General features: G+C 40.9%; 2 protein-coding genes across 6 annotated transcripts in view; one reads left to right on the top strand and one right to left on the bottom strand.

The window, feature by feature from the left end:
* Positions 1-7740, top strand: part of LOC101632396 (cytochrome c oxidase assembly factor 1 homolog) — an 89610-nt gene extending 81870 nt beyond the window's left edge. For all 4 annotated transcript variants that reach the window (XM_012720890.1, XM_012720891.1, XM_004677098.2 and 1 more), the window contains 2 exons: positions 6542-6618; positions 7390-7740. In XM_012720890.1, coding sequence (XP_012576344.1) covers positions 6542-6618; positions 7390-7486 — 174 coding nt within the window. In that variant the 3' untranslated portion in view covers positions 7487-7740. The remainder of the gene's footprint in view (positions 1-6541; positions 6619-7389) is intronic.
* STK17A (serine/threonine kinase 17a) overlaps positions 7397-19002 on the bottom strand; it is a 53703-nt gene continuing 42097 nt past the window's right edge. The window contains exons 4-8 of one of the 2 annotated variants that reach the window (XM_012720889.1): positions 17478-17604; positions 14247-14295; positions 13982-14161; positions 13459-13574; positions 7397-7450 (exon numbers count right to left, since the gene is read on the bottom strand). In XM_012720889.1, the coding sequence (XP_012576343.1) occupies positions 7446-7450; positions 13459-13574; positions 13982-14161; positions 14247-14295; positions 17478-17604 (477 nt within the window). In that variant the 3' untranslated portion in view covers positions 7397-7445. Of the gene's footprint in view, positions 7451-12593; positions 13575-13981; positions 14162-14246; positions 14296-17477; positions 17605-19002 lie in introns of those variants that run through there. The other variant, XM_004676646.2, reaches the window with a different exon arrangement.

Consider the following 19002-nt stretch of genomic DNA (forward strand, 5'->3'; position numbering starts at 1 on the left):
TGAATTTTACAAGCATATTGAGTATACAGGAACCAGAAGTGAGCACTAGGAGTAGCATTATAAGGGGCCCTATGAAAGGTTTTAAATGGTGACCATGGGGAGAATAAGTTCCACCAGGTCTGATACTGTAGACCTCCCCACCTGCAATTAATAAAATCCTGAAGTCTGGTGAGAGTTTCTGAACCACTCCAGATTCATTTGCATAAAAGCAACATTCTTCTTAGTGGTATAGACAAATACCTCCTTGGGCAGCAATATGGTCAAGCACTCATTGTTTTTGGAGCATCATGGCTGCCAGGAAGTCAAGCTGCCTTTGGAGGGTCAAAGCTGGTTTTATGAAAGCCTCAAAGTCTGAGCTGGGCACCAAGCTTTTTGTAATGAACCTGAGACATTCCTACTCCAGCCTCCCTAAGGCTTCCCCAGAAGTGGCCAACAAGCTTATCACAAGTGGAGTGGCCAAGAGGACTCGTTGCATGGTGAGGGGGTTACCACACTAAAGGTGCATCTCTTCCCACAAAGACAGAGAAGTCGCGTGTCAGATTAACAGGGAAGCAATACTGAGGTAGGGGCTGGTACACTGGTACACTCCTTGAGCACATGCCATAAAGGTGCTATTTGGAGTGCCAAACTTGGAGGTATGGGTCAAGGGGGTTGTGCATGCCCAAGTAGGAACACTGAGCCTAAGATAGGATTTGAAGAGGAGTCAGATTGGGTGGACAGGGTCTCCAAAGGGAGCATGTTCAGATCTAAATGACTTTCACATAGCTGGCAGGACCTGGCTTCATGCAATCCAGCAATCTGAAGCCAGAACTGAGTGGGAGTAATTAAGAGCCGAGTATGAAGTACTGATTAGACCTAGTCACTGAGACAGACATTTGTTGAATGATACCAAAGAGGACCCAAAGTGGTGGAACATTGGGGAGTTCCCGGGGGAACTCTGCAGGGCCTACCACCAAGTGGGATACAAACACTGACTTATTTATGAAGCTGACCATAGGACCAGTACTCAGGTCGTGGTACAAACCTATGTTGGAGGATGATACCTGCGTCCACATAGGGGAGTCTGGTTTTTTGATTGTGATGTTCAAGGGGATGCAGTGATTATTTCAACAGTCTCTTTTTGGTTGTCTCCATGTCAGGTCAATAGGAATATCTGGGTGGGGCCTTAGTTACATCTGAAGTTCTTTTTATGTTTAGACTGCACATGCCAAGACTCACATCTTCACCCTCGGGAACAATAGCGATGGCATGTGTCAGGTCTTCTGGGGTGGACCCTCCACATATATACACAACCCGCAGTTGAGTATATTCATGTTTGGATGAGCATCTCTAAGCTGAGTCATGTTGTGTGTCAAGGAGCTCACACCCATCTAGATAGATTATGACTTAGAAACCCCCCTGTTCTCAGGTAGTGGAAGCAACTAGAGTTTCTCAGGGTGGGTTCTATGGAATGATCTGAAACTCCCATTTTCCAGCCACAGTAACCCACAGCTCAAAGATGGATTCCCCCACTCATGAGATGAAGAGTGAGAAACAGACTTCAAAGAGCATTAATGAATGCTCTTTTATAATACACTCAGGTAATTAGGTTCCCAGCCAGGATGAGGTAGCTTACAAGGGAATGCTGAGTTCTCTAGACCAACTATCAGGCTGCGGTGGCTAGACTAGCTGCTGGGACGACTGACACTAGACCAGAGAAAACGGCAAATCAAAGTTCACACACACAGAGGATACCCAGGTTTCCACCGTGTATACACCAACCAGCTTCACTGTTGTAGCTGGAGCAGGGCTGTAGTTCTGGATCACCTTTGCTGGTTGCTGCCGCTGTAGTTTCAGGTTGAGAGGGGTTGTTCTGATCAAGGGCTGCTGTCCATTCGTCAGAGGCGTTTTCTTTTGTGTTGTAGGCCCATTTGACCCTGGAGTGATGTGCCAAGGGGGTAAAACCTGAGCCCTTAAGAGCGATCGGGGTGGTGAAAATAATAGTACAAGGGCCCAGCATTAGAGGTTAGCTTTTACAGTCCTACAGCCACACATAGTCCTCAGACTCGAAGGAATGAGATAGGGGCGCTCACACCTGAATATTTATGAAGTTCATAGAGTATCATTCCCAAGGCTTGGAGTTGTTCATTCAGGTCCTTACTGCCTATTTGGTGTATTTCCCCTCATACACTCCCAGCGCAAGGAGGGGGCTTCCTGTACATTAACTCAAATGGGGTGAAACCTAGTTTCCCAGGGGTGCAGTGAGCCTGTAAAAGAGCTAGAGGAAGGAGGTTGGGCAAGATAGGTCTATTTTCTGTATACACTTAGCAAGAGTGTTTTAAAGGGTGTGGTTCATCCATTCAACTGCCTGAGCTTTGTGTGTTGTTAAGCATTGTGAAACTTAACACTTTAACAGGAAATGTTAAAAGGCACTGGCCAAGGCATGTACCACCTCTGCCACAAAGGCTGGCCCATTATCACTGTGTATGGACAAGGGGAGTCCAAACCTCAGGATCACTACCCAAAGGAAAGCCTTGGTGAATTCTCTGCTCTTTTCAGTCTAGGTGGGGAATGCCTCTACCCACCCTGAATATGTGCAGACCCTTACCAACAGGTACATGGTTGAACAAGTAGCTCCACTGCCTAGTTGAACATCAGTAAAATCTAGTTATAGGTTCTCTAAGGGAGCAGAGCCTTTCCACTGGACCCCTGGTAAAGGGGTCAGAGCAATTTTTGCATTGTTCTGAGTACAGGTGATACATCTTGCACTGACAGATCTGCAATAACGGCTAGCCTATTGATGAAAAGTGCTTTTGGAAGAGGGCTTCCAGTGAAGTTTTTCCCAGGTGAATAAGCTGGGAACATATGTCCTGATACTATCTCTTGGGTCTGGCTCCAAGAAGCAGGTCCTCAATTATTGCTGGACAGTTTAGGGCCAGTTCTGGTTGGGTTATCTTCTGCCTACACCAAAGGAAACACCGCATGGAGATCTGGTGGTTTAATTGGGCTAGAGGCTAAGGCATCAGCAATCAGTCTCACTCTTCCTCTAGGGGGTCACTAGGACTAATGTGAGATATGTTCAGATATAAGGTGAAGCCCTAGTGCTGCCAGGAAAAAGGGACACCCATCAGGCAACCTCCGCCATCTGCCCTTTGTCTGATAGTCTCCTTCAGTGCCAGCACAGACAAATTCCTTAGGAGTATATGTAGGATCTGGTGGTGAGGGGGTTACAAGATCAGCAGCAGAGGAATCAGAAGGACATGGGTTCATGTGGGCTGCCTGTTTGGCTTTTTCACCTGCAAGGTGGTTGCCCAGTGCTCCAGAGTCATCTCCCCATTGAGGGCCTTAGCAGTGTATGACAGAAATGCACAGTGGGAACCAGCTTACCTGTAGCAGCTGTAGATTTTTTTATTTTCAACTGTTTTTCCTGCAGCTAAGAGGAGGTCCCTCTCCTTATAAATGGCACCATAGAGGAAGTCTATAGATGTTGACACATTTGTCTTGACCCAAGATTAAGGCCAGCAGCAGTGCATACACTCTGACCTTAGAGCTGACCATCGACTGGAAGGGAGCACATTTACTTGACACTCTGCTCAGCCCTACAAACACCATCCTGGATAAAGCTGCTACCATCACAAAAGAGAAAGAGGTCTGGATTAAGCAGAGTCTGGTCTCTGAGATCTGGCCAACTAGACTAGACCTCATCCAAGACCTATGCAGTCATGGTCTGGCTCACCTTTTTTGGCTGGGAGGAAGATCGCAGGATTAAGGGTTCAGTCTATTTCAAGAGTGATATGGGGTTTTCACAGAAAAATCTTTGGTATTAAGTTAAACATGAGTTAGAGAAGAAGTGCTACCCCTGAATTGAGGAAGGAGAGTACCAAGTGGGAGGTCTTAACATGGAGAGGTTGGCTCAGGGTGAGGTTAATAGCCTCTTTAACAAGTAGCACAACCACTGCCAGTGCTTGCAGGCAGGGAGGCCATCCAGCTGCTCTCAAATCTAGGTTTTTTGATATCTACACCATGGGGCATTGCCATGGACTCATATCCTGGGTTAATACTCCCTGTGCCACCTTGTCTTTTTCATGGACAAACTGAATGAAAGGCTTACTGGTGTCTGGGAAGCCGGGCAGGAGCCTGTTTAATGGTTGGGGTGGCTGTTTTGTCCTCCAGAGTCCACAGGAAAGGACTGTTTTCAGGGCCAGTGAGAAAGCTATATAGAGGTTTAGCCATGATAGAAAAACTGGGAATTCAGATCTGGCAGAATCTTGCTACTTCCAAGAAGCCCCTCAAAGTCTTTCTCAATGTTGGTATTAGTAGTGTTTTCTTTCTTTCAGTCCCCAGTGTCCTTTCTCCTGAGGTGAGATGGAACCCCAGATACTGGACTTGTAGTTTGAGTAGGGCTTTGGTGCCTCTCAAGTACCCTGCTTGGATGACACTAGATAGCAGTAGGTCATCAGAATACTGCAAGAGCACATTGTGTTTCCTCCCTTGGAAACCCAGTCAGGTTGCAGCCAGCGCATCTCCAAGCAGGGTTGGGAAGTTTTTGAATCCTTGGGGGAGCTGCATCCAAGTTAGTTGCATTTAGTGCCACATATCTGCTTCTGACCATTTGAAAGCAAATAGGGGTTGGCTTTGGGGGATGAGCCAATGACGGAAGGAGGTATCCTTGAGGTCTAGGCAGGTAAACCAGCAAGCTGATCCTGGAATTTGTCTAAGAAGTGTGTAAGAGTTTGGGACCACTGGGTGCAAGGACACTGTAACTTTGTTGATGGCTCAGAAGTCCCAAACAGGTCAGTAGCCTCCATTCACCTTTCTCACAGGCAGAAGCAGGGTATTCCATGGAGACTGGCATTCAGCCAGGACCTGTGCTTCTTTGAACCAGGTGAGGTGTCCCTGAATACCTCTCCTGGCCTCCAGGGGGAGAAGGTCCTGATACTGCCTCTTGGGTCTGGCTCCAGAAAGCAGATCCACAATTATTGCTGGATAGTTCAGGTAGGTTATCTTCTGCCTGCACCAAAGGAAAAGCCGCTTGGAGATCTGGCATTTTAATTGGGCTAGAGGCTAAGGCGTCAGCAGTCAGTCTCACTCCTCCTTTAGGGGGTCACTAGGACTATTGTGACAGATTGTCACTGCTGGTTCCTTGGTCCATCTGGAGGCTCACCTGCTCTGAGGATTTAAAGGTGATTTGGACCCCTAATTTTGTCAGTAGGTCATGATCCAGCAGGGGTATAGGACATTCTGGGATGTATAGGAATTTGTGTTGCACCTTGTGTCCCCCAATCTCACACTGTTGGACTTGGCAGAAAGGTTTTGAGAGAGCTCTTGTTCCTGTGGCTAAGAAGGCTATGGTTTTGGTGGTAGTGGGGCCACTGGGGTGACTGAGTGTTCAGCTCCAGTATCAACCATAAAAGTCTTAGGTCAGCTCCCAATTGTAATGTTGACCGTTGATTTGTGGGGACCTCAAGGAGTAGAGCCCAGTCCCCTTAAATCTAATTCGGTATTGGCCGACCAGATGAGACCATGTTCTGGAGGTTTGGGTTGATATTTTGGGTTCTGTGCCAGAGAAGGCTGTGAGTTTTGGGATTGGTGGTGTGTCATGAAAATAAGACCTGGTGGAGCACCTGGTGGGGTGTCCCACTCTCTGAGGGCAGCACCAGGTGCATCACCTTTTTCTTCAGTGTTTCTCAGCTTCCTGTTCTTCAGATAACTGTAATTGTGTATTTCTGTTAATGGACATCTCACTTCAGGATAGCCGCCCTCTGTCTTCCCTAGAATAACTGGTCTTGAACCTCAGCTCAGTATTATTCAATAAGCCTCTGAGATTTGCTATGCTTGTAAAAGGAAGTCTCAGAGAAAAGTTTGGTTTTCCCACTGTTTCATGTTCCTAGTGTCTGAAAGCAATTAAACAATTTACACCCAGTTTCCTAACATTTACATGGGAGCATCTGATTTTTTTTTCCCCCCTCAAGGGCACAAATCAACAATGTACTATTTGGTGACTTTTAACAAATGTGTACACCTGTGTAACCAAGCCTTTCTTTCTTTAGATATAGACCATTCCTATCACCCCATGTATCCCCTTCCCCTCAGATTCTCCCCATTGGTCCCTTCTCACATTCTTTAGTTACACCAGAAATAATCACAGGTTGTATACTTTTCTCCTGAAAAAGTAGATTAGCTTAGACTGATCTAGATCATGTAACAATGCATTAAATACTCTAGGAAATGACTCTGATCCAGCATATTTTTGATATTCAGTTGTTACATGTTTGTTGTTTTTTAATAGTGGATTTCTGAATAATCATTGCATATACACAGAACATTGAGTTATCTTTGCCAAATATGAGGGCTGCTGCTGACCTCACCAAATCAAACAAAAAAAGGGTAGAACATTTGGAAAGGGTCAGATGGGAAATCAGGTAATTTCTAAAGCTGTGTTTGAGTAGAAAACAACTAATCTTTGTTAATCACTGAATTTTTACAGTTAGTTTTTGAAAACATTTTGTCTCCTCCTGAGAGGACAATAACATATCTAATAGCTCTCATTTTACACCCACAGTTGAAGATTCCTGTCTCTGGATCCAAGTCAGAGGGCCATCTCTATGTCACATCATCCCGAGATGCCCCCTTTAAGAGGTATTATGAATAAATGAATGGGTAAGGTGAGACAGGAGAGCCTTCAGACAGAATAATCCTAATCCCCATTTTTGTTTGTAGCTACATGATTGTGGTCATAACAATTAGTTTTTCAAAGCTTGAAGCTTGTGAGTTTTATGGCCTTGGCAGCAAGATAGTCATTAACTCTTAATTTGGACATTTTATCCAATACAGATCTAGGTCTGTGATAATTTGATGTTACATTGTAGCTTCTAAGTTTACTGCCTCCACCCTTACAAAAGAATAAAAATACAGTTCCTGTTCTATACTTATACATCACATCTTTATATAATAATCTTTCCAGCCCATCAACTGGTTTTTCTTGGCTGGTTGCCAATAGCTATATTCACTCATTTCCCCCACAGGAAGCCTTCCAGAGATATGTGCTATTTAGTGTTTTGATTCACAAGGAAAAAAGAAACAGGCTATCCTCAGGCCACCCCTGTCTCCAGTCTGAGTCCTCCATTACTGGACTCACTGACCCCTGAGCATGGGGTTAGTGGAGGAGCTGGTTGTAGTCCAGCTACTACTTGAGCATTCCAGTGAATTTGGAAATGGGAATAGCTGTTCGTCTTCTTTCCAGATGTCCCTTCCTTTTGCCCATCAGTCATTTTTTGATAAACTTGCCTTGACAGTAATGGTGGTTCCAATAATGAGAGCATATAACAAGGTATTAATACAAACAAGTGTTTTTTTTCTTTTTTGACCATGTCTTTTTCCTCAGTGTTCCACACTTTTGGTTTCTATCAGGTGGCACCTTCAGGAGGTCGTCTTACAGCTCAAGGATGGCCAGCAGATTCCTGTATTCAAACTTAGTGGAGAGAATGTTGATGAAGTGAAAAAGTAGAAGAGATGATCAAAAAGACCCAACTTTCTCCAAATATGCCCTTCCCCCACACCACTGTACCCTTTCATGCTTGTGAACCTAGTTTTCTGGTCACTGAGGAGGATGACAGTATATGCTGATCTCTGATAACATTGGTATAGTTATAATTTGACTACAGCTATTTTAAGGCTTCAAATTTAACGAGAAATTGTTTTTAACTTTATTCAAAGTTCTCTGTAAAATCAAAACACAAAATAAAAGGAATCAGCATTGCATTGTTTGTTGAGTTTTTATGCTCTTATTTTCCTGTCCCCATCCCTCCCCAGTTTTCATCTCCATTTTCAAGGAGACTTACTAGCAATGAAGGGCATTGTTAATATGAGAGTGTTGAGGAGGAATAAACATTTTTGTTCACTCTACCCTGAATTCCTGTTAAATAGCTTGTATCTTCAATCACCAATCACTTGTCTTTTTTTTTTTTTTTTTTAGTTTTCTTATATGTTTACTTCACCAGTTTGTGCAGTTAAAGCTCTGCAAGGTAATTTCTTTAATAAAAATATTTTGGAAAGGGCCCTCCCTGGTGGCGCAGCGGGCTAAAGCACAGCACTGAGAAACTTAAGCCACTTCCGCATGAGTTCGATTCCCGCCTGCCCTGGAGGAGATCCACATGGCGAGGCAGACCTCTCCTGGCCCGCCCGCTGCTCCCCTCAGCAGTGTACTTCATTAATCTGCCTGTTCTGCTCCCCACTCTGTCTCTGGTGAATCCTCTCACCCTCCGCATCTCTGGCCTGTGCCCCAGTTCTGTATGAATAAATAAATCTTTAGAAAAAAAAATATTTCGGAAAAATTTATGTATTTGTAAGCATGTAAAACTAACACAGGGTCATTATCCTTCCACTTTCTAAACATCTAATCACTAATCAGAGAAACACTTCTTATCAGTCCTGTAAGCAGTCTTATGAAGTCAATGACCTTCCCGTCCTGTGAATACCAAACACCAGAAATCTGGTACCTTTGCTTTTCAGAGGTTAATTTGACTCTTTTAGGGCCCTCCCTGGTGGCACAATGAGTTAAAGCACAGCACTTCAAGCTAGCCACAACCTCTTCAGTGTGAGTTCGATCCCTAGCCCCAAAGGTGATCCACATGGTGTGGCAGACCTCACCTGACCCACCCACCGCTCCCCTCAGCAGTGTGCTTTCTTGATCTGCCTGTTCTGCTCCCACTCTGTCTCTGGTGAATCCTCTCACCGCCCCTGCACTTCTGGCCTGCACCCCAGTTCTATATGCATAAATAATCTTTTTTTAAAAAAGCCTTTCATTTTAAAATAAAAAATAATTTAACCCTTTCAGTATTGATTATCTACAAAAAAAGGATATTTGTGAACTTTTGTCCTACATTCTCATTAGTATGCACTGGAGAGAGAAGCCTTTCAGAAAAATTAACCTTAAGTATACTGAGTTCAAAGCCTGCAATCATTATTTCTATGGTGTAATATGTGTGTTCTTTGACTAGATTATACAGTGAGTGGTACCTTTCCTTTTCCTTTTTAATATTTATTTTATTAATGCATCCACGAACTGGGGTATAGGGCAGAGGTGTGGGGGTAGGGGGCGGGGGCGTGAAAATATTCACAAGACAGTGGAACAAAACAGGTAGACCTACTGAATTACACTGCTGAGAGCAGCAGGCGAAACAGGAGGCATCTGCTGCACCAGGTAGGTCAGCTCCGTGGCCAGGAACTCACACTGTAGTTTCTGCAGATAACTTGATAAGCTGAGACTTATTATGCCATCAGGGAGGACCCCCTTTCCCTCTTTGCTTTTTGTTATTAACTACTATACTCTTTACAATCTTAAAGGGAAGAACATCACACTTTTATGCTGCCTCATTAACAATTATACTGTTCTAGTATGTAAATAACTGTTTATGTATTGTTTATGTATTGACTGTTTTCCTGACAACTTTTAGTGGCATTCAGTGTTCATTTTTTCCCTGCTGTGGCCAATGCAGGGAAAATCAGGGCCCTGCATTATATAAAGCAAATGACAGCTATCATATGTATAGAATTCAAAAGCTTTTCTAACTCAAGTGTTAGAAAATAGTATGTAGTGAAAAGTAACTTATTTCTATTTGAAAGCCACCATCTTGGGCGGTTTTTCCCAGTAGGTTTACTTTGTATGTGTTACTGTGTCTTCACAGGTAATTTGAATAGTCTGGTACATGATCATTGTAATAGATCTTTGTCTTTCCTATTTAAGTGTAATAGTTATGTGTATTTACAGCCCAGAACTTCCTGGATATCAAGTAATAAGTGTGACTCAGTCACTGACTCCCATTAATTACCCTGAAGACATCTTGGATAATGTACACGGTCATCAGAGGAAAAGGAGACTTTACCAGGAGCAATTAGAACAAGTGCCCCATAATAAAGACAGTAGACCAGAAACTGGAGAAAGGACTTCACTAAATTGTAATGACACATTTAAAAAGATCACAGAGGACAGATCAGAGCCAACAAATGGCCCTGACTCCCACATGCCATGACTACGTTAAGATGTGGTATGGTCTCCACTGGAAAGTTGCTTTCCAGCTGGTACACTGAGAATGGAGGGAGAGACTATATACTGTACCAAAAGAGTTCTACTGAATTACACTGCTGAGGAGAGCAGCGGGCAAGGCAGGTGAGAATAATGTAGGAGAGACATACTGATTAGGAAGAATGGAGAGAATGATATTCCAATGCAGCCTGAATGATAAAACGTTTTGATAAGCAAACATGATAGATACCTTGCAAATAGAACATTTTGGGGGGGGGGGGCGAGAAAGAAGTCCCAGCAGGGGAAAATGTGAGCTATGCCACAGAAATAAGATGTCCAATTTGGCCAGTCTATAGACAAGCTGAAGATACAGTAACAGAAAACCCAGGAGAGAAAACTTGGCTATAATAAATACCAGCATTAGCACTGCATGTGGCTTCTAACCATCAAAGACTTTGAAGTATGTAAGTCTATAATTAATGAAGACTTCAGATACTACTTAATGTGGACAGACATGACCCAAATGACTTTTAAGTAAATCATGTATTTTACTACCATTTGTCCCATTTATCCAAAGTTGAATTCATCATCTTATTTTAACCATTCACTGTGATTTTAAAGCTGTGCACTGCTAAGATGAAGCTGACATGTTAGTATACATGAAAAAGTCAGAAACCGACAAATAGTGGGCTCCATCCTTTGCACAGTAGAAAGATAAGGGATGCAGCACCTCTCGGGGTTTTCTGAAGACAACAAACTTCTGCCGCCTGATTTGACATTTTCAGTTTGCCAATATATTTACCAGTTGCCTGTCTTACATACAAAACAATGTTTATACTGCTTCATGGAATGTTTGGCATATAGACAAGAGGCCTGATGGCTGAAGGTGAAGAGAGAGAGGGGCAGGAAAACATCCAGTTGTCACCTACAAGATTCTTGCCTTCTTAGTATGGTCCAGGCTTGTATTTCTGCCACTTAAGCAGAACTGTTGAGTTGAAAGTACTGCCTGAATGTGTACAGAAAAACTGGCTTTTTACCACCAGGGTTGAGAAAGAGATGAAAATATTAAAAACATGCCACTCAGACACAAATATGTAGCACACATATTTGTGCCTTTTATTATTAAATAAGCTCTGTAGGCAGAAAAATATGTCCCCCTACTACATTACTATAATACTTTTAAGTATAGCCACACGGCAGTGTAGTCACTTTGCATTCTTGATAGGTAATACTTTACTTTCAAGTTGTTTCTATAAAATAAGAAACTAGAGTTCCTTATGAATACTACAGAATTCCAGTACTAGCAAACTGAATCCAGTGACATAGTATATATGTTGGTGCCTCTCCCTGGCAGTGCCCCTCTCTGGGAGGATTATATATCCTGGCTTTGTTGAAATGGGTTTCATTACACACTGTGTGTGATTGTTTAGCACAGTGGACCGTATACACTTTAAAACGTAAGTGCTGTCATGATCTGACTCAGCATGATTAGAGAAATCATTCTAAGAACAGAGTTATGTAATAGCTAAGGGACAAGTCTGAGTTTTCAAAGTGCACTGTACTTGCAAGGGTGCAGAATATGGGCATAATACACAGGTGACAGATAAACTGTATCCCAGCTACATAACACCCTGGCCAGTAAAAATATAAGTAATGGCTCAGACTTTTTTGCATCATATGGATATTTAGTTGCCTTAAGTTATATAACATACTTTTTTGTTTGTTTTAAATAGGCATTTACTGTTCACTGTGGGATCTAAATACAATTGACGGCTTCAATTCCAATCAGATTACATTCTATTGAGATTAGTTTTAGAAATCTTTGGGACAAGGCTCCTTCCCTAATGACAGAAAATACAATGTCAAAATATTTATGAACAAAGAAAAGATTTATAAGTATTTTGGTGTTTTATAACTTTTCTTAGCATAGTCTTATGGCTACTGGTGTAAACTCAGAGGCAGAGGCTGAGTAGCCCTGCTCCAAAGTATTTTTAACAAATACAACAGTATCATTTCACTGATTAAAGCGATCATCATGTTGCTTAGGTCACAGTGGCACTTGTAAATGACTAAAATTAAGTGGCAGGCATGTGAAAGAGTAAGACAAATGAGGTATAAGGGAAATACCTGAGAAGCTGACACTGGTTTAATATCGTGAGATTACTTAACCTTAATTTTTAAAATTAGAATAATTTAAGGGGTCTTCTCTGGTGGCACAGAGGGTTAAAGTGTAGCACTGCAGGCTGGCCACAACCACTTCAGCGCCCAGTTCAATCCCCTGTCCTGGAGGTGACCCACACAGCATGGCAGACCCCTCCTGTCTTGGCCGCTAATCCCTTCAGAAGTGTACTTAATCTGCCTGTTCTGCTTCCTACTCTGTCTCTGGTGAACCCTCTCATTGCCCCTGTACCTCTGGCCTGCACCCCAATTCTGTATGCACACATAAATAAATCTTAAAAATATATATACTGAAAAATAAGAAGAATTTCAAAGATGAGAAAACACCAGTACTCTATTAGTGACACCAAAGAACCAAAAAAATTAGCCAGGGTTTTTCACTGATATGTTAGAAGCACTGAATAAACAAGAGATAACAGAAGCAAAACAATTCAATATAAAGTGGAACTCCTCTGTTACACTTGATTCCTCAGTTTCTGTTTTCTAGGTATCTGAGTTAGTTTTAGACACAATATAAAGCAGTAATATAAAAATAATATATACTTAAACTGTAGTGGACATTACTCTAAATCTCAAAAATTTGGACGATATCTATGGAGGTTAAAATTCTATTCCCCCCCAAAAAATCCAAACCAAAACATCAATTTTAATAAAGATCACAACAGGTATGCAGATATAGCTATAGATACCAATAATACAAAACAGATTAATAAAAGTGTGGCTTTCACTTCAAATTTTAATTTGCACACAAATTCTCATTCGGGAAAATAAGGATGGGAAGGGGTGTCTCATTCGGGAAAATAAGGATGGGAAGGGGTGTCGGCCAACAGAGGGGGGAATTGCAAACATCTCCTTTCTAAACAGTAACATGAACCAGCAGCCTTTACAGCTATTAAACCTCCTGGCTAGCAACTTTATAATCTGACTTGATCAATCCACAAGCTTGACAAGGTTATTTTGGCTTATATAAGTAATACTTAGTTATCCACTTTTAGTACATGTACCATTTGACCAGAAGTTCATAAATAATGTTTTTAATGTAGAAACCTGAAAGTTTGAAAGGGAGATTCAATAGATAAACTCTCCCGGAATTTCTTGTAGCAAAGGTTCCTCAAATTTAAATCGTTTGGAAATGGCCTTTTCCTCCATTTTCTCCTTTTCAGATTGTCTGTACTGTCCTAAAGTATATGAAGTCACAACAATTAACTCCTCTGTTAAACTTGATTCCTCAGTTTCTGTTTTCTGGGTATCCGAGTTAGTTTTAGGCACTGAATCACCTTCTTGGAGGACAACTGTTTCTTCTAATGCCATTTTCACTTTGAAAAAAGGATCTTGAATACTGCTCTGTGTCAACCATGGATGTTTTAGACATTCTTCAGCTGTGGCTCTATCTCTGTATAATAAAGTATACATTTTAGACTTAAGTCAAATTAAAATTTCAATTTTTAAGTTGGAAGCTAAGTCATTACAACTTTTGTATTGGGTCTTGGAAAATACAAAGAATTGCCAAAAATCTCATTTTTATTCCTGAGAAAAATTAGAAGTTTCAGCATTTGTGTTGAAATGCCATTCCCCACGATATTCAATTTAAATTATAGTATCTCTAAAATGTCCTTCTGAAAGACCAAGAAAATACCTGTTATATCCAAAGGTGCAGCTCAGATTTTCTTTCAACTCATACAAGTCAAAGGTTTCATATAGTTTTATGTCTGTGTTTCCATGTCCTCATTTTGTGAACTGCTTTTATCACAAACAGATTTACTCAAAGATTAACAAAGATAAAATTTAACTAATACTTACTCAGGTTTCTGAACTAAAAGTCTCTTGATGAAGTCAACAGCTGATTCAGACACAACATCAAATTCTTCCTCAGAGTAACTTAAATTCATCTGTGAGATGTTTAAGAAGGTTTCTTGTTTATTATTGCCTAAGAATGGTGATATCCCCGTAAGCATGACATACGTTAACACTCCAATGCTCCTAAATCAGAATGAAAATGTAAGAAAAATTAGCAGCAGATTCATTTCTTGAAACAAATATCAAATTTTTCATAAATAATTCTTACCACATATCTGTTGCCAGGCTGATGGGGTCATAACTAAGAATTTCAGGAGCTAGTACCAGAAACAGAAGAAAACACCATTTTGTGAAAAAATCCCCGATATTTTAAATGTATCAGAAATGAATAAGATTACTACACTAAGACTAGGCTAAAATGAAATACTCAAACATTTTAAATAAAATTAATTACCATGAAATCTAACTAGGTATTTGTTATTGTGACCTTATGCTTGATGGTTGAATCCTAGCATTTGAAAGGTAGTTATAAGCATATATACTGCAATAAACTGACAGTTGTTAACTTTATCTTCCTGTACTTTCTAATTAAGCATCACACCTGACAGATTACTGGTTCTAAATCTTTCTTAATACCATTCCTGACTCTTCTTTCTACTCTCACCCCACCTAGTCAATAGCTCCTTCCTCCCTAACCTATCCGCCTTCACGCCTCTGATCTACTCTGTGTTGCAGCTAAAATGAGCATTACAAATGTTCACAATTGACAAAAAAAATCATAAGGCTAGAAAAAAAAAAAAGGGCATCCTCAGTTGACAAGACATCACAAGCAATGATAAAATTACAGCTACAGAGTTAAAATTACATACTCAGCTACTGTTTAACTAAAATGTAGCACATAAAAAAGACATGCTAAAAATATGCAAGGATTTAGAAGCAACATGGAAATTCTCCTTAAAAAGAAAAAAAAGCTATGCACTGATACTGCGTTATGAGAATATAGGTGATATGTACTGAATCCACAAAAAAAAAAAATCAAATTGAGGATTAAAAAATTGTGGTAGTTAAAATTTTAAAATGAGCAATGGTAAGACAAAGGCACTGGGACCTGGGTGGAAAAGTGGGTGAAACGCATGCACATGTGGCAGTTGAAGCTGTATAGTTATGTAAATGATTAATAAAAATTAAGGGAAAAATGAAAATGATCTGAATTTTAGAAAAAAACCATTTAAACAATCCCTATGTAATTAACAATTCCATATGCCCCTGTGTAATTAACAATTCCATACCCTAGTATGTTAAGTTGAGAATTAATTCAGGGGAAAAAAGGAAGGGCAGGATATAACAATAACTTTTTTTGAGTTAAGTGTTGTACACTGACATAAGAAAGGGAAAAAGTAAAAACAAAGTACTTAAAATTCTCAATGAGGCAGTACTATTATAGTCCAGCTTATTGATAGGAATGTGAGATATAAAGAAATTTTAGCACCAAGATCGCATTGTTTGAAAGTACTCAGAATAAAGCACCCACAAGTGGTTGTCTGTTTGTATGTAAGATGACACAACAAAGGTAGAGGATTGGAGCATAAACTCAATTAAAATGCAGAGTAGGGCAAGAAAAAAAATCCCTTAGTTTTACTGTAACAGATACAAATATTTTTGGATTGGGTTTATACTCTTTCATAACAAAGTCTGGTTTTTTGGAGGGAATAAAAGTTCTTGGTAAAAAACTCAGAATTTACTGAAGAATGAAAAGCATTAAAAAAAACTGGGCAAAAGAAAAAAAAACTGGGCAAAAATTACTTTTGGTATCTCAGCTCACAGTCCTTTACTCTGTTGTCATCTACATTTCTTCTAGTTGGGCATTATGCCTATTTAAAACTGGGTAAAACACTTGGACTGCTTTCTCTGAAGCAGCACTGTGAAGCTACATTTCTAAAACTACTTAGTAGTCATAATGCATATCACTCACCATACTGAAAATTAAGTATTCTCCACAAAAAAAAAAAAAAACAAACAAAACACTAAATTGTGATGGTTGTATTTCTGCCTATGGTGTCTTTTACTACCTAATTAAGGATCTATTCCAAATCACAGGACTTAAAAATTAGTTTGAAAATACGATTTGGTGTGTGTGGGGGGGAGTAATATTCACAACCTAATAGCTGTTCTCTTCAATCCTATCTGACCTGGCTTTCTGTGTGCTCTGGAATCCATTTTCTCTTGTTACATATATTCCTACCCTCCACAGCTCCTTCAGAGATTCCTGCCTTTTACTTTATCCCTATTATCCCTCCAGATCTCCAGGGTGTAGAGTGTCTACTTACTTCACACCTATACAATCAGCCAAATATTCTTCTGTCCAGGCTCAGGTCACCTATTCTCTAATAGGTCAGCCTATTTTTAAGTTCCTACTATGTCCAACGTAGAAGCATTCCCCTTCTCCCCAAGGCTTGCTACCTCCCTGAAACCTGACACTGCCGTCTTTACCACCTGCCCTGCACCCCAACTTCTTAGCCTCCTTGTCTGAAGAGCTTCCCCGGGTCTTGTAATTATAAAGAAAAACTTCCTCTTGGAAACATTAAATGTGCATATTCTAATCTCAGGTCATAATTAGTATTAATTACGTCACTGCCTTGCTCTCTTACTATAAACATTTTTAGACTTCATTCAAATCACTTTTCCTCCTATCCCCCACTTCATTCTGTCAAAAAAGTTTCTTTTTCTACCAAGCTAAAGTGACAGTTCATCACTCCAGCTGCTCTCTTGCAAGAATCTTTAGGGTTTAAGCTCCTTTTACTTTCTGCAAGAAGTTCTCAACCATGGATGTCTTTTCTGCCTCACACATCAATGAATTTGCAGGATTTGCTATTTTTTAACAATGCTTATTTACCAACTTTAAGTTCTTTACAGGTCCTCATTAACTATCCTGCCACCTTAGATAATCTAAAACACTAAAATTCTCAGTTATTTCTTTTCAAATAACCTTAAAATTTTTCTTGCCCTTTGCAAGAGATCCCTAATTTGGAATTCTATCTCCTTCATTTCCCATCAAATCTCATAAAAGTATTAATTTTTTTAAAAGATTTATTTATTTATGCATACAGAACTGGGGTGTAGGCTAGAAGCGCAGGGCGGTGAGAGGATTCACCAGAGACACAGTGGGGAGCAGAACAGGCAGATCAACGAAGTACACTGCTGAGTGGGAGTAGTGGGCAGATCAGGAGAGGTCTCTGTGCCATGTGAATCATCTACAGGGCCTGGATCAAATTCATGCTGAAGTGGCTTCAGCTTCTTAGTGCTGTGTTTTAACCCGCTGCACCACAAGGGAGGGCACAAAAGTTTTAATTTTTAAATTTAATACCAAAAGTGGCTCTCTGATGATAGAGTTCGACATAGCAAAACCTATGACTCCACTGTTAATCTTATCTCATATGATACCCCTAACGAAGATGCCTGACACCCCAAGACAAAACACATCCCAGTTATGAATACTTGCCTACATATTCAGGAGTCCCCATAATTTCTCGGAGTTCTTCATTGTTCTTCATTATTCTGGAAAGACCAAAATCAACTATCTTGATGTCACCCAGTGGAGAATCACTTGTCAGCAGAATATTCTGAGGCTAAAAAACAACACCCCTCAAATTAGTAAAAACCATGATTGAATACAAAAAAAGCATGTAGCATTAATAAAAACCATGATTGAATACAAAAAAGCATGTAGCCCAGAAAACATACAAATTTTACCTGTGAAATCAAGACAGAGGAATTTAACAGTCATTAAGCAAGTATTTTTATAGCATACTTAATAAGGGTAAGGCTACACGATGATACAATCTGTTTCCCTATTTGGGCTTCCCCTCAGCACATAAAAATATACATTTTCCTATCTTAAAAACTGTCACTTAACAAAAAATATCCCCACAACTCTGCATCTCTTTTCAGACAAAACACTCATCCTGCTATTCCCTCAAAGGTCAGTTTATTGAAAGCATATTGATGTATACATGCTGTCACTTCTCGATCCTGATGAATCTAAATTTTGCCTCCTCTACTCAATCTTTTCTCACTAAGGTCACATTATCTTTAATAATCAAAGATTTGTCATATTCAGTGGATGTTTTTTGAGTACTATTTGCATGTATGCATAATGTGGCATTATCAACCATCTTCCATCCTTCTTGGATTTAATCTACCCTCTAGAGCCTCACCATTTTTTCAAGATACCTTCTGCCCTTCTTTTAAATATTGTGTTACCCGAGACTTCCGGAAGATGGCGGCAGAGTAAAGACGCCGAGATCACCACATCCAAGCCTGCATAGGAATTGAGGACTGAAAGCGGACTATAGACTCAATTACTACAAGTTTTAACCCAAACGAAAACACCCTGGACTCACTAGAAGGTAGATAACTGAGAGGGAATCGGCGATTCCCTTCTGGGAACTCACGGGAAAACCCGGGCCCCTGGAAGTTCCGCGGGCTGCAGGAGCCGCTTTGCCCCACGCTAAACCTGGGAGGGCTCAGCTCAGTGAGTGGAGCCCATGCTGCACAAAGACTGCAAATCTGATCCTCAATACCTGGGTGAGAGAAAAACCGCTGAAACTTCAGACCCAATCGGGAGCACCTGGGCGCCTCGCAAAGCCGCTGAGCAGCTCCACCAGCTCGGGAACCGGCAAGATAGCTGCAGAATAAAGACGCCAAGGCCACTACATCCAAACTCGCACGGGATTATACAAAAAACGGACTATAGACTTTCATGCTACGAGTTTCAACCCAAATGAGAACGCCCTGGACTCACTAGAAGGAAAATAACAGAGGGAGAACCGGCCATTGCGGAGTCCCCATAAGGGAAGCCACACAGGCAGGAACTGATCCCGGAACGCCAGCTGCTTCCAACTCACTCGGCCACTTTAAAAATCTAGGCGGCAGGAAGCTAGCTGCAGAGGGAAAACGGCCTGAGGAGGCAGCTGCTACTGCTAGGCAGCCTTTTGTCCCAGCCCTGCTACAACCCTGGAGATAAA

This window comes from Condylura cristata, unplaced genomic scaffold (assembly GCF_000260355.1).
Source record: "Condylura cristata isolate star-nosed mole 26May11 unplaced genomic scaffold, ConCri1.0 scaffold00005, whole genome shotgun sequence".
NCBI classification, from domain to species: domain Eukaryota; kingdom Metazoa; phylum Chordata; class Mammalia; order Eulipotyphla; family Talpidae; genus Condylura; species Condylura cristata.